This window comes from Hemicordylus capensis, chromosome 3 (genome assembly GCF_027244095.1).
Source record: "Hemicordylus capensis ecotype Gifberg chromosome 3, rHemCap1.1.pri, whole genome shotgun sequence".
Classification (NCBI taxonomy): Eukaryota; Metazoa; Chordata; class Lepidosauria; order Squamata; family Cordylidae; genus Hemicordylus; species Hemicordylus capensis.
In genome coordinates this window covers 312,914,805-312,936,242 of record NC_069659.1, presented here as the reverse complement: position 1 = coordinate 312,936,242, position 21,438 = coordinate 312,914,805, and the positions used below count along the sequence as shown (strand labels likewise).

At 45.7% G+C, this 21,438-nt stretch overlaps 1 protein-coding gene across 2 annotated transcripts in view; it reads left to right on the top strand.

Annotated features, from left to right (window-relative positions):
* Positions 1-2,231: 2,231 nt before the first annotated feature.
* DNER (delta/notch like EGF repeat containing) overlaps positions 2,232-21,438 on the top strand; it is a 284,163-nt gene continuing 264,956 nt past the window's right edge. The window contains exon 1 of one of the 2 annotated variants that reach the window (XM_053304644.1): positions 2,232-2,682. In XM_053304644.1, the coding sequence (XP_053160619.1) occupies positions 2,419-2,682 (264 nt within the window). In that variant the 5' untranslated portion in view covers positions 2,232-2,418. The remainder of the gene's footprint in view (positions 2,683-21,438) is intronic. The other variant, XM_053304645.1, reaches the window with a different exon arrangement.

Sequence of the window (21,438 nt, the reverse complement as noted above, 5' to 3'; positions counted from 1 at the left end):
TCTCTCTTGCTGTTGGGGTCAACATGGCCATGGCAGCTGTTACTAAGAGTGCCTGCACTTCTGAATTTGCAACTCGATCACTGGTAACAGTCTGAGCAATCATTTTGGCTTCTTCATTTAAACAAGACTTTCAGTTGCCACCACAGAGAATCCTGGTAACTTGCTATACTGTGTAGTAGTTGAATGCCCATGAGTTTGGGGCGGGGGCCAGAGCTTCCTCTCTCTCCTGCCTCCGCTCCATTCCACCGCCCTCGCTGCAGCTACTCCCCTCTTCCACCCCCAGCTTTCCTCACTTCACTCTCCCCACTCGCTACCAGTTTTCCCATCCTGATAAGCATAGGCCAGGGGCAGGGCCACATCTGGAGTAAAAACCCCATACACCTCTCTCTCTACTTCTCTCACAGCAACAGAATAAGTGACGGGAGGGAAGGTGAGGATTCTCCCACAGCCTCGCCATCTCATCCGTCACTAGGGTGATTGCCGGGAGTGAAGAAAGGCGAGGGGCAGCTGTACCTGCTTAAGCAGACCCGCCCTGCCCCGATAACTAACCAAAGGGATGGGGCAGAGATGCAGGAGACCCTCCCCCACCAAAGATCTGGATGTGAGGAGAGGTTACAACGCACCACGTGGTCTCTTCCTCCCTTTCTGACGTCAGTCAGTTCTTTGGTACTTAGGACGAGTGTGGGCACATGCCTCAACGTCGTCGCCATCCAGTCTTGGAGCTGCTATTGCCTCCGTGCCTGAAGCCTTCTCCTGAGTTGGGGTTGGGGGTGGGGAACTGATGTGTCAGGATTGGAATGCGTTACCCCCACACACTTCAAGGTTGCAGGCAGGAGACTTTCTCAGCCCTAACTTGGAGGTGCCAGGGAGGGAAAAACTAGGTCCCTCTGTGTTTGGTGTGAGGCAATATTACGGGCATGCACGCTGTGCTTCCCCTCCCCACCCTCCGCGACTTGCTTGAAGAAGCGTGGTGAAGAGATAGCATCTTGGATAGCCCACTCTGCCGCCTCTTACACAGATATACATTTATTTCTTAAGCTCAGGACGCGGTGAAAATTCTATTTTCAAACAAAAATAGCTATATATAGCTAGCATATTTTCAAACAAATAGTGAATATCCAGTATTCTGCAAGTCCCACTGCAATAATAAAAAAGGATTGTATGTAGCTTTGAAACTGGCATTCTGCCTTGGGCATTCCTTCAGCCTACTGTGAGCAGCAGCTGACTCAAGCTTGTTTCTAATGGCCCAAGCAGGGGCGTGTGTTATTAATTCCATTACTGCGTGTGTTGTGTTCATTCCAATATGCCTCTAAGGCCACACACATAAGAGCTCTCTTGAGCTCACTCGGACGTACTTCCCAGTACATAGGATCGCGCTGCACACAAGCTCCGCTAACCTCAAAAAATTACGTGCCAGAACTCGAGCTTCTCACGCCCGCACGTTCCCATTCCCGCTTTCACACCAAGTTGCGCCCCTTCCCCTTGCAGCAAGATAATCGCTTCGCTCTTTTTCCCGTCTCGTGCGCCTCTTACGCAAACGGTCTTATAATTTATGAAATCCCTTCCCGTTCTTCCCGAGCTATTTGGGTCAGGGACCAGGTGCTGTGAAGGGTTCTCCTTCTCCTCTCCTAGGCTCACTGAGGGAGAAGACTATTCTTGTGGTAGCAAGCGTGACTTATCCCTTTGCTAAGCAGGTTCCGCCCAGTTTGCATTTGAATGGGAGACATGTGTGAGCTCTGTGAAATTGGATGGGGGGTTGGCACTCTGGGAAGAGAAGGTTCCAAGTTCTCTCCCTGGCACCTCCAAGATAGGGCTGGGAGAGACTCCTGCCTGCAACCTTGAAGAAGCCGCTGCCAGTCTTTGTAGACAATACTGAGCTAGGTGGACCATAGGATGGTCTGACTCAGTAGAAGGCAGCTTCCCATGTGGCCCTGTGAGGGAGAGGGACCGGCTGGCCCCAAGGTCACCACCCAGCGGGCTGAATACAGCTCTCCTCTGAAGCCTCCGGGTTTCCCACTCCTCCTTTAACACTTGGCCTTTACGCAGCAGCGGAGCAGCCCAACTCTCTTCAGACGCACGCGCCCGGACCCCTTTTCGTAGCTTGTGCTGCGGGTGATGCTTTTTTCTCCCCAGGCGCCTTGCCTCTCCTTTGCCGGTTGCACCCCGCGGCTCTCCGTCTCCTCCGGTGGGCTCTTGGCGCTGCGCTCGGCGGGAGCGCCCTCTGCCGGCTGCTAGCACCGACGTTTCGCCATGCCGGCCACTCCCTCTCCAGTCTCCGCCTGCACGTTGCCAGAGGTGGGCAGCGGTTGAGAAGCCGCCGTCTCCGCCTCTTCTTCTGCTCCTGCTTGCCGGTGCTGGGAGCACCGAGACCCGCTGGGTGCGCTCCTTGACTTCTTCTGTGGGGCCGCCCGCGCCATTATGCCCGGGGCCGCTCCTCTCCTGCTGCTGCTGCTTAGCCTGGCCCAGCGCCGCTCCTGCCTGCCTGGGCCAGTGGCCACCGCCGCGCCCCTCGACAGGTCGACGGACCCCTGCCTCAGTCAGCCCTGCAGGAACAACGGCACCTGCTCGCCGGTGCTGGCCAAGCTCCCCGCCGTGCCCCGCCGCCTGCCGTTGCTTTTCCTTCAGCCCCAGCCTGCCTATAGCTGCGCCTGCCCCTCGGGGGTCAGCGGCACCTACTGCCAGGTAAGCGGCGAGGGAGCTGGCCGTGCCGCCCGCCTCTCAGGGCGGTCCCTTTTGTGAGGGTCCGTTCGAGCCCTTGGAAGCAGCGCCCGCCTGTCCTTGCGTATCCCCGTTTGCCGTTTCTCCTCCTCATCCGCCTGATGCGTCTGCCTCGGCATCTTTTCCATTTCCTTCCGCCCCTCCATGTCCCCCCCTTCCCCGTCTCCATCTGGGTCTGGCGGATCTCTCTTCCATCGCCTCCTGCTGTACGTACGGCGGGTACCCCTCGTTATCCCGCGCCCTGTGCGTTTCCCACAGAATAATCTCTGTGCAGGTGCAGCTGCTTTCCTTGTGCAGTCGTGGGTCGTGTCTTATCATTCATCCACCCTGGCCTTTCCGCGATTCCCAACTGGCCGCTGTCAATAACAGTTTCCATGTCGATGTCGATCTGGTGTTACACAACGGTTTCAATGTCTGTGCCTTTCTCCTCAGCCCTTTTTGCATGCACACAACGAGACGCCTAGGATCCATGCGTCTGCTGTCCTCGCTGATGAGGGGCAACAGGAACAAATGCTCCAGTGCTGCCCAGACTCTCAAGTGGAAGGGCATGCTGGGCTTATGCACTGGGAAACGCTCCCCCCGCCCCCCACCATGGTTTCCCCACGTTTCTCATACTTCTGTAAGGTGTGCTGTGAAGCTGAACTTGGGGCGCTTCTTCGTCTTAGTGCTCAGGATTTTGTTTCCTGGGCTGTCGGAATGACAGATTGTATCTTGGGGATATTGCAAATGTGTCGGTGGATTTTAACTAGAGATCTATTTCTGTTTTGCTCAAGGTTACATCTAAATGTGTCAGTGTTTCTCTCTCTTCACACAGTCTTTCTTGAGAACAATTTCAGTACTTCTATCGATTTTTCTAGGGTCTATTCATTTTGAATATACTAATGACTTTTGTCACTGTTGGTGAGATTGTATTTGTTGTCCAGGTTCAGGTGGTTTGACCATCTTTCGTGGAATTTAAATGTGCTGGTGAATATAACGCAGCAAGTGAAACCTTGTTTAAAAACCTCTTAATATTTGTTTATGGAGATTAAAAGTAGTGTTGGAAGGTTTTGTTTAATCTCCTCCTCCTTCCTGGTTTTAGAATAGAGATTTTAATCCTTTTCTACTTCAGTGCTCATTTTTTGTAGCCTTTAAAATGGTGCACTAGCATAGCTTCTTTTAAAATAAAATGAAGGATGATTCAGATTAGTTTTGTTACTTTGGACAATACACATAGTCTGAAAGTACATGTTTACCCAGCAGTCAAACCCCATTTTGATAAGACTTACTCCTAGGTATGTTGGATTGCAGCTCATCTGGGAGTAAGTCCCATTGACCTCACTGGGACTTTGCTTCAGAAGGTTCAAATAAATATGCATAGAATTGGTTATTAATCATGGGGACCAGTTCTATGTTCATTTTTCTTATGACATGCAAGAGGGATATGGCAAGAGGGTTTGTTACATGAATATATACCCAAGCAAAAGCTGTGAAAGCAGTCTAGAGAGAGGAGTTGGAGTGAGATTTAATCTACTAAAACACAAGTACTATATCACTGCATATAGGATTTAATATGGAAGATTTTATGAAAGACTGGAAGTGTGGAATACCAATATTTTAAAAATGTTATGGGTTTGTCTCAAGTGTTTCCTTCCTTCCTTTCAGCGCTGTGTATAAATTGCAAATCAAAGAGATTCAAGTGAGTCATTTTAAACTAGTTTAGCAGTCTTGTTAACAAGGAATTGTCTGTTCATATGCTTTTTTGTGTGCTGAAGAGAGAAAGTTGTATGGCTGCTGCTGTCTGATAGCAGCTATATATAGCAGTATCTGTGACAAGGATCAATGGGTCTCTTAAATACTAGCAAATTGTAATACTAGTTTGCAGGATCTGGAGGAGTTGCTGCATCTAAGAATTTGCATGGGGAAAGGAAAAATGGCCCTGTAAATTTGAAAACAGCTAATAAAGTGATAGAAACAAATGCTTACAAATATTTCCCTTTGAAATGTAAGATTTCTTAGTTTTTGCTATGTAAACACTTGGCTTACACAAAGTGCTTAATATTGAACCATACATGACTGGAGTGAACCAAGCAATTTGGTTCAGCATAAGTAAAGGAGTCTGCCTCAATCAATTGTATAGGAAGAACAGGTGTTAAAACCTGGCAATTAGCGTAATTTGAAGTAGCACAATACAAAAAGCATTGAGAAAGTTTCTTATCAATATAGTGCATTCTTTCAAAGAATTGATGACTATTAATTATTTTATCTTTGAGTAATTTATTCATACTTTTCTTATTGAGATATAATACATCCACATATCTCAGGCTCCACTTGTTTCTCAAATACATTTACTTTTACACTCCAGTCCTAAAGACATTACATGGAAATCAGTGGGACATGCATCCATATGCCCATCCATATAATGGATACAATCCAGCCAGTATTACACATTTGAATTATGTTATTTTCAGTAGAAAGTTAAGCATATGCTTAAATGTTTCCTATTAAAATTAATAGCCCCAGTAAACTTCTTGTTAGCATCTAGTCTCATACAACAGCTGGCGGCCTTAGATGCAGGTGCATCTAGCCAGTTGAATATGGCTTGAATAAACATCACAATGCAGATGAGCAAAAGCATCCAGATGCACTTCAGCACTGTGTGTGAAAGACTTGCCTATGCATGCAAATCTCCCTTGCTGGACAGGAGTGATTACAACTTATAAATACCTAACCAGTTGGATTATGTCCAGTATGTTTGAGGGTGAATATAAGAAACTATCCAACTAGAAATTTTATAATTTGTTTTAAGCTTTGTCCCCAATCAGTAAGATATAAATAAATGCATTTGGGCAGAAGAGTGCCCACTTCTGAGAGTACTGATGAACTACTAAAATAATGATAGAGATTGCAGTTTCAAATGGAAGGATTTCAACCACACTGCAATAAGTACTGGATCTCTCTAGACAGGTGCATGTTTAAGTGTCTATTGTGCTCCTTTTCTGTAGTAAAAAAATCTATTTATTATTTCGAATTCATTTCTCTATACCCCAGTTTTCTTTCCAAAAGAAAACTCAGTGCAGCTAGCAATAAGACAACAGTATCCAAAAATATCCAATGCCCCCACAAACCTAAAGCCTCCCCAGCACTGCACTTGTCTAGCTTTGTCTCCTCCTAGAACAGGATGGTGTGGTGCTGGGGTGGGGAGACAACACCAATGGTGTTGATGAAAGGAGAGGAGGTTGGCTACACTTCCTGGAGTTGGTCTTGTGGTAGCAAGCATGACTTGTCCCCTTTGCTAAGCAGGGTCCCCCTGGTTTGCATTTGAATGGGAGACCAAATATGAGCACTGTAAGATATTCCCCTTAGGGGATGGAGCCACTCTGGGAAGAGCTGAAGGTTCCAAGTCCTCGCCCTGGCATCTCCAAGATAGGGCTGAGAGAGAGTCCTGCATGCAGCCTTGGAGAATTAGCTGCCTGTCTGTGTAGACAATACTTACTAGGGGTGTGCAAACAGGTTCGACGTCGAACTGGTTCAGTTTGACAGTTCGTGGTTGAACCAAACCACCCTTTGTTTGGTCCGTCCCTGAACCGAACACCCCAAAATGTTTGGGGAGTTTATGGACCATTTTAGTAATAAATAATTTTTTTACCTTATTCCTCCTCGGGGGAGTTCCTGGAGGTGGCGTGTGGGTGTGTGTGTGTGTGTGTGTGTGTTCATGGAGGTTCCCCCTCCCCCGCGCCGGCCTTCCTCATGCCCCCCTCGGCCAGTTTTCAGCCTTCACCCGGTGGCCATTATGGAGGCTGCCTCCAGGAACTCCCCCTGAGGGAAAATAAGGTAATTTTTTTTTAAAAAAAACACCACAACCTAAAATGGTCCCCGAAGCCCCCCTGGACCAAACCAAGCCAGGGGTGGGGTTTGAGGGGGTGTCGGACCAAACTGGCCCAGTTGGGTTTGAGTCCAGTTCAGACTTGAACCGAACTGGGCCAGCTGGTTCCATGCACATCCCTAATACTGATCTAGATGGACCAATGGTCTGACTTGGTTTAAGGCAGCTTCCTATGGCCGTATGAGTTAGCTGAGTGAAAAATTCCCTCCACTTGCTTTCCACTCAGCTTAATCTTTCCCCCTTCCAAACACATGATGAGGCTAAGCTCACTCATTCACTTGCCATTCAACTGACCTTGCCTGTCTGTCCATCACCTCCACTGCAGTTGACTACCCAGCACTGCACTTTCTTGTTCCAAGAGGAGATGAAGCTGGACAAGTGAGCTGCTGGAAACAGCAGCAGTGCTGAGTGGGTGGGTGAGCAAGTGAGCCAATTGCTGCTGCTTAATGGTGATGATGGATGAACGTTGGGTGAGCAAAGCTGAATGCTGCTACTACAGCAGTAGTGGTGGTAAGCGGGCGGGAAGGCAGGCAGGCAGAATGAGCCCTTGGGAGGGGGAGATAGGAGGGGAGAGAGGCAGTAGCAATGGGCTCTGGCCCTGGGGGTGGGTCAGTGAGGTGAGGCTAATTGCTCCTTCCCTCAGGTGTAGGATTATTTCGGGCCACCACTGTCCTAAGTTGTACCCGTCCAATAAGATCTGCTGATGGAGGGCTCTGCTCTGCATGCCAACACCTTTGGATGCTCAGTTGTATATATGGGACAGGGCATTCTCTGTTTTTGCCCCCACAGTATGACATTCTCTGCCTGGGGAAATCACTTTCCTCATCTACCTCCTAGCCCTCTGTAGGCAACTAAAAACGGTCAGATATGCCTTTGGAGAACAGGAAAACCTACTGCATGGCTTTCTGTGTTTGGTTTTTATGGTGTTTTATTGAGCTTAAATCAGTAATTTAATTTATTCTATTTGTATTATTTTTTCAAATTTTATTGATAAAATGATTTAATTGTGGATTTTCACTTTTACATCAGTATTCTACTGTCTTGTTTTATTGTTTTAATATTTTGTAAACTTTGAGGCAAGGGAGGTATATAGGTTTGTTTAAGTATATAAATAGATGGATCAGAAGACTAGGTCTTACAGGAGATGCTGGTATACATTAAACATTGAATATGTACTTGCTATAATGAACCATTTAGTGTGTGCCTGCACATTGCCTACAGTACAATGTGTGGCAGCTACATACCTCTTTCTTTATGGTCCATGTCTTGATGTTTCCTACCTGTAGAAGATATGTTTTTACCTGGCTGTTAGCCTTCCTTGTTCTCTCTGGTGTTGCCTTGCTTTCCCCTCTGCTCTTCCACCTCCCAACTACATATAAGAGCAGCTCATGCCAGAGAGCACAAGGAACATGGACAGCTGGGCAGTGGTTTTCTTGTCTCTCTCAAGCAAAATTCAGGCTGCTGTGATGTAAGTGGGTTGGCTTCCCTGGTGTGGCTTTCTCCTTGGCCAAGGGAACGGTGACAGAGGTATGCTCTTGCAGCAGCTGTCTAAACTGCTGGCTTCTACAGACACAAAAAGGTGCCTTATTAAGAGTCTAAAATATGATTCTTGATTAATGTCCAATATCATGAGCTGCTGTGTTCGTCCAGTGGCTCATAGGATCCTATGGGAACACTTGTTTCGAAGCAGCTTTGCTGAGTCTTGATGGGTGGACATAATTGTCTGTGTGCTGAGAAGTGAAGTGCAGTGTGGCTTCTGGCTACAGGAAACAAGTCCCATTGGTTGTAGTGGAATGTAATTTCTGAATGTGTTGAGGTCAAGCTGTTAAGTTGTAAAGCAATGGTGGGTTATCATTTTAAAAGGTATTATTATTTTTTTCTATTTCTCATTTTTGTCAGTTGGTTCAAAATACATTCTGTTATGTTAGATTTTAAAGCCCTTACTGGATGCCTCTAATGATTTCATGTAGCTGCTCCATCTGTTATTTCTTGATTTATGCGCTAGAGTAGGCTGTGTAACTAATGAACATCTTCAGCTTGGCCCCCTCTGCCTTCTGTGGTCTGGCATTGGTACAGGGCTGATAAACTTGGCTCCTGTATTAGTTCACAAATAGTGAACTCCTGCAGCTTTTCATATCACCAGCATTTTTCTTTAGTCCTCCACTCCACTGAAACTTGCAAATAGTGTTTAAAAAGTAAAAGGTTTGAAGGTTATTTAAGTATTAAGATATTTGTATCCTGCCTTGTAGCCCCTATATAGTCCTCCAAGACAGCCAACAGCACCATTTTAAAATGCTAGTCAACAAAAAGCAACATAGAACAGCAAAAGAACTAAGTTAAGTCCAGTCCAGTTAAGAATCACAACAGCAACTGAGGAACAAAAACTCAGTTCAGATGGAGAGTCTGGCAGAATAAAAGTGCATTAACAGTAGGGCTGGGCAAAAGATTTAGCTTCAGATCATTGAAGCAGAATGATCTGCACATTACCACTGGTCCTGTGGGGATATGGCAACTTACACTATTTAGCTCTACATAGAGTGGTCCTCTGCACCACTATGGACAGCCCTGAAGGGGATTCAGAGCTGAGAGAAGCCCAGAAACATCTTGGAAGGTGTACGGTGTGCTGAGAAATGTAGTTCTTTTTGGAGCTTTCCCCAGCTCTATGGGGAAAGCTCTGGGAAGGACTACATTTCCCAGCAATCTCCATGCAACTTGCTGTGCGCCTTCCATGATGTCACTGGGGCTTCCCACAGCTCTGAATCTGCTGTGGGTGCTGTACAGAGGACCATTTTGCCAGATGGAATTGCTGCTGTCTCCCCATGGAGTCAGGAGCAATGACCCCTTGGAAGCTGAATCTATGAACAGTTATACCTAACAGCCCACCAGTAGGTTGCTAGAGAGAGGGCTAAGCAGATCTCCTGTAGAAGGGAGTTCTGGGATCTGGACACCACAACCGAGAAGGCGCTGTCCATCTCCCAGCCAGCTGGAAATTCTGATGGCAATGGGATGTGGAGCAAGGCCTCAGATTACAAACACAGGAGGTGGGCAGGGTCATTTGGAATTAGTCATTTCAGATAACCTAGTCCCAAATGATGTAGGGCTTTCCAAGTAATCAACCACACATTGGATTGTGTCCACTCATGGAAAGACACCAGCATAATATGCTCACAGAGATATGCATCAGACAGTAGTTTGGCTGCTGCATTTTGCACCAGTTGGTTTCTGAACAGTTCTGAGAGGCAGCCTCCTGTAGAGTGCCTGGATGTGACAAAGCACGTGTAACTATGATCAGATTTGCTTTTTCTAGAAAGGGGCACAGTTGGTGCATCAACTGAAGCTGTGTGAAGGCAGTCCTTACCACAGCCTCCACCTGGCCATCCAGGAACAAAACTGGGTCCAGGAGCACACACAAAGCTGCAAACCTAGTTGTTCAGAGGGAGTGAAACTCTCCTTTAAAATAGGTTGTACACCTAATCCCAGATTATCTTTCCTACCAGCCAGCTGCATCTCTCTCTCTCTCTCTCTCTCGTCTGGATTGTCTCAGTTTGTTAGTCCATGTTCATTCCATCACTGCACTGAAGCAATGGTTCAGGACCTCCACAGACTGCTTGGAATCGGTTGGAAAGGAGAAAGAGAGTGTAATCAGCGACAGCATACTGCTGACAGCTAGTTCTCAGATGATCTCTCCTAGCAGTTTCCTGTCAATGTTAAATAGCATAAGCAACAAGATGGAACCCTGTAGGACTCCATAGACCAGCAGCCGTGGAGTTGAACAGTAGTCCTAAAGCAATACTTTCTGGAACTTGCTCCTCAGGTAGGGCCAGTCACCACAAATTGGTGCTCCCTAGTAGGGATGTGCATGGATCTGGTACGAAGGCCCTTTATGGGCCTCCGAACTGGTTCAATCAGCGAGCAGTTCTGCCGGTTCAACGGTGTGTGTGTGTGCATCTTTACGGGTGGGGGAGGGTGCACTCAGCCCCAGAACTGCATTTCCCTTGCCAGCACTCCGTTTTGTTAAAGCCCCTCGAGGAGGCAATGTACTTCCCTGCTGCCCCATCACCACGTCTTCCGAAGTAACCAGAAGTAACAGATGTACCTGCGTGCGCCAGGCACGGGTGCACATTGAGCCTGTCACGCTCACGCTGTGTGTGCACCCGGTGCACATAGGCATGCCGGTTACTTCCAGAAGATGCAGCGATGGGGCAGCAGGGAGGTATGCTGCCACCACGAGGGGCTTTAACAAAATGGAGTGCCGGTGGGGGAAATGTAGTGTGAGGGGTAAGTGCACCCTCCCCCGCCCTTAAAGATGCATCCCCCTGCCGTTGAACCACCCCCACCTGTTTCTGTGCACATCCCTACTCCCTAGCCTTGCTGCAGAAATCGTTCCAGAAAGATACCATGGTCAGTGGTATCAAAGGCTGTTGAGAAGGTTCAGCCAGCAAGACTAAAGGGCATACATACAACTCCTGTCTAGTTCCCAGCATTGGTCATTGTTACCATGTTTGTGTGGTTGCTATCACACCCTGGGGATGCGGTTTTGATGGAAGTGGGTGGAATTAGTTCAAAACCTCAAACGTGAATACAGCAATATGTTTTTTGTGGGGGATAGTTGGTTATAGATAAAGGCAATCTCAGTGTTAGGGTAGCCCAAAGGGGAATATGGGACTCAAAACATGGTCATTCAAAAAGAAAAAAACGGAGAGCAGTACACAAGTAAAAAAAAAGTAATGAGTACCCTCCTGGATAGCCTGAGCTCTACAAGACTACAACTTGTTGGACCTTAAGCATAGCACCAAATTCTAAGAAATGCCAACTTGAGAGGACCCTACCATAGAGGGGAGGGGGGGAGAGAGATGGAGGTGATAGACAAAACAAGGAGATGGCTAGAGCTAGGATAGTCAATATGTATACCTGTTCCTAGATTCTATGTAGCTGGTGAACATAGACATCAAGATTGGGAGTTCATGGTGAGCTACTTCAGGAGGACCTCAACTTCAATGGAAATTGCAGGGAGAGGAGAAGTGGGCTGAGTCTGCAAGAACTCTGGAACAGTGTTAAGCAGCTTAGGGCCACTAAACCACCAGCAGAAACAGATTCAAGGGAATGATCCCAGGAACTGTCTGACCAGAGTCTTCATATGACTTGGGGCTTATGGAGATCTTCTTGGGGTTGTGGGGCACGGGGACGGGGACACATGCACTCGTGCAGGTGGTGCACATACACACAGAGCATGCACTGAGGGGAAATGGGAATTCTTTATAGGAATCTTTGCCCCTAGAGGGAGGTTTAGGTGAGTACCCATGTTGGAATCAATCCTTAGTGGCTTTGAACAAAAGACTTGATTGAGTTAAGACTGGTGGTGCCCTTGTACCCATTCAAGTGGTTGGACAGCAATAGGCGTGTATTCTTGTTTAGTTTTGTCAGTTAATGATGGGACATATTTTAACTTATACAGAGGGAGGAGGCAAACTGATCTTGATGGCTCCTAGAAAACATCAGTGGCTCACCTTGAAAGCCACGGCAAACCAGGATCAGAAGGAGAATCCTGATGGCAAAACCATGATTCAGTCCTGACTCTCCATGATTTGAACTGGGCCTTTGTCTTTATAAGGTCAAGACGTAAAGCTTGAGCTCAGCAAATGGGCTTTATGGCAAGTAAGAGTTTCTCTATTTGCTCATCAAGTACAATAAACCCTCAGCAAGGGCTCTTTCTTTTCAAGCTACTCAGACAATCTATTGGATTCTGTTGAAAAGGCTCCTTTGCGTAATTTACATGTCATTACTCCATGCAAATTGCTTTGCTTCAAGAAATACTTCACGAGTTTCAAGCACTGTAGTTTACCTTTCTGTAATGATGGTGGCTGAAAAGTCAACAAAACCTTTGTGGCAATACAGAACTATTAGAATGGGAGATACTAAAACATTTAACATAAAACTGTATATCTTGCTGCTTCCTTTCTTGATATTTTTGCTCCTTTCCCTTTGCACTTTCATGTTTTCCCTACATCTTGGCATTCTTCTAATCTCTGCTATCACATAAAATTAATCTTTATAGTCAAGCAAAAATATTGTCTTATAGTACGTCATAGACAATGAAAAAATTCCACAAAGATACAATACATGAAATCAGTGCCATGATATCACTGACATAATACTTAATTAAGTTAATAATTTAACTCTATCAAATCATAGCTCAGTATCTGCAGATAAATCTGGACTGTATTCACTGCTATCAAGACTACTTTAAGAGTCCTGTACTTAGCAGTATCTCTTAGCAATTTTGCAGGCCAACCAGCCATTTTGGTCACATACAGTCTGTTGAAAAGTGCTTATTTCAAGGACCTATGCAAGGGACAGTAAAGTATGTGATGGGTTATGTTGTCTTCTTCTTCCAAACTACAATGGCATAACATCGCCTCATAGTTTTAACTATAATGCCCAAATTTAATTCATTGCCCATTGTCAATTATTTTGGTTGTTTACATATGAAGCTGGCTTATAGTGAATCAGATCTAACTCATTATTTAATTTTTCTGTATTATAGCTGTCGGATACTGTTGTTATACTCTGGTTTGGTTTTGTGTGTGTGTTTTGTTTTGGTATTTTGATGTATTTCTCCCCCCCCCCATTTTCCCACCCTCCTGATCAGTGTCTGAATAAAGAATTATCTAACTCTATCTGTCTATCAATCATTATTGTCTATACAATAATGAGCCCCTGGTGGCGCAGTGGTAAAACTGCTGCCCTGTAACCAGAAGGTTACAAGTTCGATCCTGACCAGGGGCTCAAGGTTGACTCAGCCTTCCATCCTTCCGAGGTCAGGTTGGTAAAATGAGTACCCAGAATGTTGGGGGCAATATGCTAAATCATTGTAAACCGCTTAGAGAGCTCCGGCTATAGAGCGGTATATAAATGTAAATGTAAGTGCTAAGTGCTATACTGACTAGCAGCAGCTTTCCTGGGTTTCATATAGGAGTCTTTCCCAGCCCTTCCTGGAGATGCCAGGGATTGAACCTGGGATCTTTTGCATTGAAAATGGTGTGCTGTACCACTGAACTACAGTCCCTCCCATTTCTGAACATTACCCTCTGAGCAACTTTGGCTTGAGACTTACTCTCTTGCACATTTGGTTCACTGCATGTTTATGTTCCATTCTTTTTCTTGTGCCTTATCTTCAGCAAAGCATATTTTGTTTTCTTGTCTCATTCTTGTTGCTTCTCCCCTCACTTTTCCCCTCACACTTTTAATTCCTTTGTTTTCCTTCCTTCACTGTTCGTTCTTTTCCCTCTCTCCTCTCTTCAAACATTTGCTCAATTCTTTATTGGTCATATTAATTCAATTAGTGCTTTTCTTCCTTCAGTTACTTCATGTCTTTGCTCTTTTCTTCTCTTGGTCTGCATTCTTCTCCTCAGTCTTATGAGTTCATTTAAACCTCTTTATCTTCCACTTCCTTCTAAAGCTATTTGCTCCCTTGATCCCTTTCTGTCTGCTTTTCTTAATTCTCCCTGTTCTTCATATTTTAAACCCCCTTCCTGTTCCTTTAAAGTCAGTGATTGTTTCTGTTAATTTTTTTTTAAAAAAAAAAACAGGCGTCAGTTTTACTCTATTTCTCTTTGTTTCTAATGTTCTTGAGCACTATGCCTTTTTGTTGTTGCTAACATTTAAAAAAAAACCCAATCTGGGTTCTGTTCTAACTGTTCAGCTGAGACTGTGCTTACTTTGCAATGATCTTTTAGTTAGGTTGCTTGTCCTTTACTAGACTTTGTAATTCTGCTTGATCTTTCTTCAGCCTTTGACACTGTTGTGGCTGCTCTATTCTTCTTACCTCTTTGAATGTTCTGTGTTTTTGTGGACAAGTCTCTTCTTTTCATTGTATTGCTCCTATCCTTTTGATTGCTCCTGTTCAGTTTCATACAGCCCCCTCTCCTTCTCTTCTTTCTGTTGGTGTCCAGCTGGGGTTCTGTTCAGTCCTTTTTTTCTTTACCTTTGCAACACAGAATTCTGGCCTGATTTTGGAACAGCTTTGGTGGATGACCTACACCAGGAACTGGACAGGGGGAGTACATTTCTCTTGGTTCTGCTGAGCCTCTTGCCAACTTTGAATACTGTGGACCATTATATCTTGCTAGACTACATAGTCAGGATGGGATTAAGGGGTGTCACAGCTCAGCTGTGCTTGATCCAGGTTTCAAGGAAGGTCTTCAAACGTTGAAAATACATGGGCCTTAAGAGAGCCCACAGGGCTTAACAAATCCCAGAAGCCAAGGAACCATGGCACCTAGACTAGGATAGTCAGAGGCAAAACTATTGAATAAAAATTTTATTTGTTCCAGGCAGACCTGTTTCTGTTCTATGTTACTTGTAAAGGGGACAAAGAGAAGCCTGTTTACCCACTTTCCCCGCCCCCTCAACAATGTCTGTAACTAAGCTTGGTAATTTTGTCTGGTGTCCATTGTCTGGTTCTTAGATCCAAATAAAAATGGTCAAGGCCTGGCATATAGATGTTATGGTTTACTTATTGTGAACAGAATAGGAAACAAATATCTAAATCATCCTTGAATGTGTCTGTTATACTTGTTCAGGTATATGTTTATCTTTTAATTTTATGAACATATCATTTAACAGGGTCCTATCTCTACCTAAAATCAGGATCTAAGCTACCCTCCACTCTCATCCCAAGTCTCAGTCACACAATAACTGTCCCCAAATCCCAAGGGTCATTTTCTCATTCTACTTTCCAAGCATTCTGCCCCTCCCTCTTACTTCAGGGGCTTCAATCCCTTCTAACTGGTAGGTTCTATAACATAGTGCTTGGGGACTCCTGTTTAGTGCTGTAGCCTGAGCTTTCCCACAAGGTTCTGTTCTGTTCCCATGCACGTTAATATCTACATAAAACCATTTGGGGGTTTGTTGCAAGATATCTTCAGTATGCTGATAATACCCAGCTGTACCCAGCATTAGCATCCCCAGCAAGAGAAACTGTGACTGTTCTGAATTACTGTCTGGAGTTCAGGAATGGGTTGGATGAGGGCCAACAAGTTGCAATTAAGTCTGAACAAATATAAAGTTCTCTTGATCATGAGGTTCACTGACTTGGAGACCACTGTTCCCTCTAAGGCATGCGCACGTGCACTCGCTCACAAGTTTTCTGATGTCCGCTCAGTTAATTTTAGATCCCACTCAGGTTGAATTAGGAAGGCCGCACTCTGACTGCATGTGTGCACACAGTGCCTTGGTATTGCCACCCAGGACAAAACTCATTCCTCACAGAGATGAAAAAAATTAAAGCGATCACTGCTGGAGGTGGGTTTGTCAGCCTGTTATGAATGGGATGTGGAGGAATTGGTTTATAGCTCTGAAATGCTCCTGGATGCTCAATTGATAGCAGTAGACAGGAATCATTTGCCAGTTTTGGATGGTGTGCCAGCTGCACCTGTTTTGGGATCAGGTGGACCTAGCTATGGTTATCCAGACCGTTCTCACCTCTTGTTTGGATTACTGCAACATGTTCTTTGTGCCCTTTGGAAATCTGAGCTGGTACAAAATGCAGCTGCAAAAGTCTTGACAAATGTGAGATGCGCAAACCTTGTAAAGTGTGCTGTCAAGTCGATTTCGACTCTTGGCGCCCACAGAGCCCTGTGGTTTTCTTTGTTAGAATACAGGAGGGGTTTACCATTGCCTCCTCCTGCACAGTATGAGTTGATGCCTTTCAGCATCTTCCTATATCGCTGCTGCCTGGTTTGAATCGGCAACCTTCTGCTTGTTAGTCAAGCATTTCCCCACTGTACCACTTAAGGTAGTCTTCAAACCTTTTACTGCTTCTGTATTAGCTGCCCTGGTTACCAGTGTCTTTCTGGTTGCAATTCAAAGTGCTAGTTATGATTTTAACATGATTTGTGGCTTAGTGCCAATTAATCTGCAGAACTCTGTCCTCGCACCTGAATCAGCCCACCCCATAAGATCATTTAGAGAGGCTCTCTTGCATGTCCATTGCTATGCAATGCCATGCTTCTCAACATAAAAATATGTCCACCTGTCCTTAATCAATTGATTTATTATGGTCCATTGACCAGAAAGGGGTGGTGTGGACATTCATAGTTAAGCACCAGAAATGGTAGTAAAATATCTTTCTATTTAAATAGTAGCTGAAACTGCATCTGTTTTCTCAGGCTTTTCTTCTCTGGTAACCTCTTCCTCCTCTTTCCCATACCCTTTATGACATACTCTTCTTCCCTAATTTCTAAGTTATAATCTAAGTCTCCTCTCAGGGTCTGTTGTTTTAAAACTTACATAAAGTGTTTAGGTTTTTGTTTGTTTGTTGAAACACCGTGTAATAATAACAACCACATTCTCTCCCTGGTTTTTGTCTCATTATTCCAAGAGAAGGAATAATTTCTATGTTCCACACATAGAAATGATTTCTGATTGTTCAGTACTGTTTTCATTATAAATCAGGGAGGAGCGCTGGTCCTGTGGTAGCAAGCATGAATTGTTCCCTTTGCTAAGCAGGGTCTGTCCTGGTTTGCATTTAAATGGGAGACTGCATAGGTGAGCATCGTAAGATATTCCCCTTAAGGGATGGGGTTACTCTGGGAAGAGCACCTGCATGCTTGCTTGCAGAAGGTTCCAAGTTCCCTCTCCGGCATGTCCAGATAGGGCTGAGAGAGACTACTACCTGTAGCCTTGGAGAAGTCACTGTCACTCTTTATAGACAATACTGAGCTAGATGGACCAATAGTGTGACTCGGTAAAAGGCATCTTCCTATGTTCCAGCATTTACCTTTTGGTAGATAATGGATGTCATTCCTATTCATACTTTAAGGTCGGACTACATCCTAGGGTTGCCAGGTCCAGATGGTGAAATTAGTCGAAATCCATCACCAAAAAAGTGAAAATAGTTGGTGGTGTTCACTAAAAATGAGGGCCTTTGGTGCCAGGCCTTTGGTGTGGGACTGGGGTCTGGGGTGGGGGGAGTCATATTAATTATTATTTTATTTTTTACATTTATATCCCACTCTTCCTCCAAGGAGCCCAGGTGTACTACATACTTGAGTTTCTCTTTCACAACAATCCTGTGAAGTAGGTTAGGCTGAGAGAGAAGTGACTGGCCCAGAGTCACCCAGCTAGTTTCATGGCTGAATGGGGATTTGAACTCGGGTCTCCTCAGTCCTAGTCCAGCACTCTAACCACTACACCACGCTGGCTCACCCCATTAAGGTGGGGTTGAATGTTGTTAGTCCTCCCTTTTATTGGGTTGTGCCAGGCCTTTTGTTGTCATGTGTTTGGGTTCTCTTGGACAGAGTGATGTAGGGTGTGTGTCCAGCAGCTCTGGGGCAGCTATTACTGTTGTGGTGAGGAACAGAAGAATTGGTGTTGGCAGAGCAGCTGGCCATTACAGGGGAAGGGAAACCAGTGATTTAGTAACTGTTTCCACGTCTGGCTGCCCTGTCAGCTCTCTGACCTAGAGTAGCAGTTCCTACTTCCCACAGAACCTAGCCTTGCCACTTTGCAATGCCAGGCTGGTTCAGAATAAGACCGAAATAATCCATGACTTGATCATGGATGAGGGAGCCGACCTGGCTTGTATAACTGAGACATGGATTGGGGAGGCTAGTGGCCCAGTTTGGGCCCAGCTTCTTCCACCAGGCTACTCTGTTGTGGAGCAGGCTAGGGGATGTGGGTGGGGGTCGGTGGGTGGGGTGGCTGTGGTCCATAAGGACACCATTTCCCTTACCTGGGCCCCTGTGTGACAGTTGTCTTACATTGATTGTGTCTTTCTGAGGCTGGCAACTAGGGATAGAGTATGAGGGATAGATGGGGGATTCTGTTGGTGTACCGTCCACCCCGTTTCCCAACCGACTCCTTAACTGAGCTGACGGAGCTGGTCTTGGAGTTGGTGTTGGAGTCACCCAGACTTTTGGTTCTGGGGGACTTCAATATCCATTGTGAGGTTGACTTGTCTGGTGCAGCTCAGGAGTTCATAGCGGCCATGACAACTATGGCCCTATCCCAGCTAGTTTCAGGACCAACTCGTGTTGCTGGCCACACACTCGATTTGGTCTTTTGTTCAGATCAGGGGGGTGTTCTGTGGGTGCGGGATCCTGTAGTTTCCCTATTGTCATGGATGGACCACTACCTGGTTAAAGTTGGTTTCACAGCTACAACTCAGCCCTGCAGGGGTGAAGGACCTATTAAGATGGTCCGCCCGAGACAGCTGCTGGACCCAATAGGATTCCAAAAAGCCTTGGAGGGTTTTGATGTTGGTCCTACTTGTGATTCTGTCAGTGCCCTGGTGGGAACCTGGAATAGGGAACTCACCAGGGCAGTAGACACAATCTCTCCTCTCCTAAGCATCCTTTCCGATCTGCTTTAAAAGTGGCCCCTTGATATACAGAGGAGTTGCAAGGTCTGAAACAGCAAGGTAGGCAACTGGAGTGCAAGTGGAGGAGAACTCGGTTTGAATGTGACAGGACACAGCATAGAGCCCATTTGAAGGCTTATGTGGAGGTGGTGCATGCAGCAAAAAACCAATTCTGGTTTGCGCACACTGCTTCTGTGGGTTCGTTCGCATCCAGCAGAGCTGTCCCGAGTTGTGAGGAATTTGATTCAGGCTCCTTCCAATTCAAACCAATCCCCGGGGACTTTGTTCTGCTGCAATCCTTTAATGGGTTATTTGCCAACTAAATCTCTTGTATTTGGGCCGACTTGGACTCCACTGTTTCTTCAGAGTCTGTTAAGGTGGTGTCCAGCAGTCCCTCTTGCAGTATTAGATTGGATCAGTTTCAGTCTGTGATGCCTGATGACATGGACAAGCTGCTTGGGGTGGTGCGGCCTACCTCTTGTTCTCTAGATCCATGCCCAACTTGGTTGCTTCTATCTAGCAGGGGGATTGTTGGAGATGGCCTAGTTAATATCATTAACGCATCGCTGAGGGAGGATAGGATGCCTCCTTGTTTGAAGGAGCCAATGATTAGACCACTTCTTAAGAAGCCTTTCCTAGATCCCTCAGAGATGGATAGTTATAGGCTGGTCTCCAATCTCTCATGGTTGGGCAAGGTGATAGAGAGCGTGGTGGCTAACCAGCTCCAGGTGGTTTTGGAGGAAACCGATTATCTAGACCCATTTCAAACTGGCTTTAGAGTGGGCTGTGGTGTTGAGTCTGCCTTGGTTGGCCTGATAGATGACCTTTACCGAGGAATTGACAGAGGGAGTGTGACTCTGTTGGTTCTTTTGGATCTCGGCGGCGTTTGATACCATCGACCATGGTATCGTTCTGGATCACCTGGGGGAATTGGGGATAGGAGGCACTGCTTTGCAGTGGTTCCACTCCTATCTCTCTGGCAGATTCTAGATGGTGGAGCTTGGTGACAGTTCCTCTTTAAAACAGGAGCGATTATATAGAGCACCTCAAGGCTCCATTCTGTCACCAGTGCTTTTTAATATTTACATGAAACCACTGGGTGAGGTCATCAGGAGATTTGATGCAAGGTGTTATCAGTATGCTGATGACACCCAAATCTATTTTTCCTTATCATCATCATCAGTGCCTGCCTACAGTCAGTAATGGGCTGGATGAGTGAGAACAAATTGAAGCTGAATCCAAGAAAGATGGAGGTGCTCATTGTGGGGGACTGGAATTTAAAGGATGAGTTAGATCTTCCTGTACTGGATGTGGTTACACTCCCCCAGAAGGAACATGTACGCAGCTTGGGAGTGCTCTTGGATCCAGGCCTCACCCTGGTATCTCAGGTGGAGGCTATGGCCAGGAGCGCTTTCTATCAACTTCGGCTGATTCTCCAGCTGCGTCCATTCCTTGAAGAGAATGATCTCAAAACAGTGATGCATCAGCTGGTAACCTCCAGGCTCGACTACTGCAATGCACTCTACGTGGGGTTGCCTTTGTACGTAGTCTGGAAACTTCAGTTAGTTCAAAATGCGGCAGCCAGATTGGTCTCTGCGGTAACCCAGAGAGACCATATTATGCCTGTCTTAAAACAGTTGCACTGGCTGCCGATGTGTTTCCAGGTGAAATACCAAGTGCTGGTTATTACCTTTAAAGCTCTGAATGGCTTGAGTCTGGGCTACCTTAAAGAGTGCCTTCTTTGGTATGATCCCCATCGCTCATTGAGGTCATCTGGAGAGGTCCGTCTCCAGTGACCACTGGTACGTCTGGTGGCGGAACCAGGCCTTTTCTGTAGCTGCTCCTGGTCTATGAAATGCACTCCCGGCAGATATCCACAGTTTAGGCTCACTGTCGGCCTTAAGAGAGCCCTAAAGATTTATTTGTTTGGCCTGGCCTTCCAAGGTTTGTAAAGTTTTTTAAAAAAGTATTTTAATTGGTTTTAAATGGTTTTAATTGTTTTTGAATTGTTTTTATATTGTTTTTAGCACTGTGTTTTGAATTGTGTGTTTTAATAACTTTTAAAAGTTGTTGTACACCGCCCAGATGGGGTCGTGGATGGGGCGGTTTATAAATGTAATAAATATTAAGTAAGTAAATAAATAAACAGGTCTCCAAAAAGCCTCCACTTTTCATTAAAATTTGCATGTACTAATTGGTATAATATATGCTTACTTTGCTAAAAATGGAATAATTTGAGAATAAATAAAAATCACCACTGTGGAAGATCACAGAATCCCTTTTGGGACAAATGGTGCATTTTCTTTTCATTTGGGGACAGGGGGGTACACACCCCTTCTCCACACAGTTCAAATACCAGCCTCCTTGTTTTATAGCTGCTTCCCTCATAAACTCAAAGCAATCTTATGTTTGTTTAACGAAGCTTTATTCAGAAACGATTCAATTTCCCCCTTTCTCCCGTTCCCTTCCGAATCCTCCCCCACCTCCACAGTGG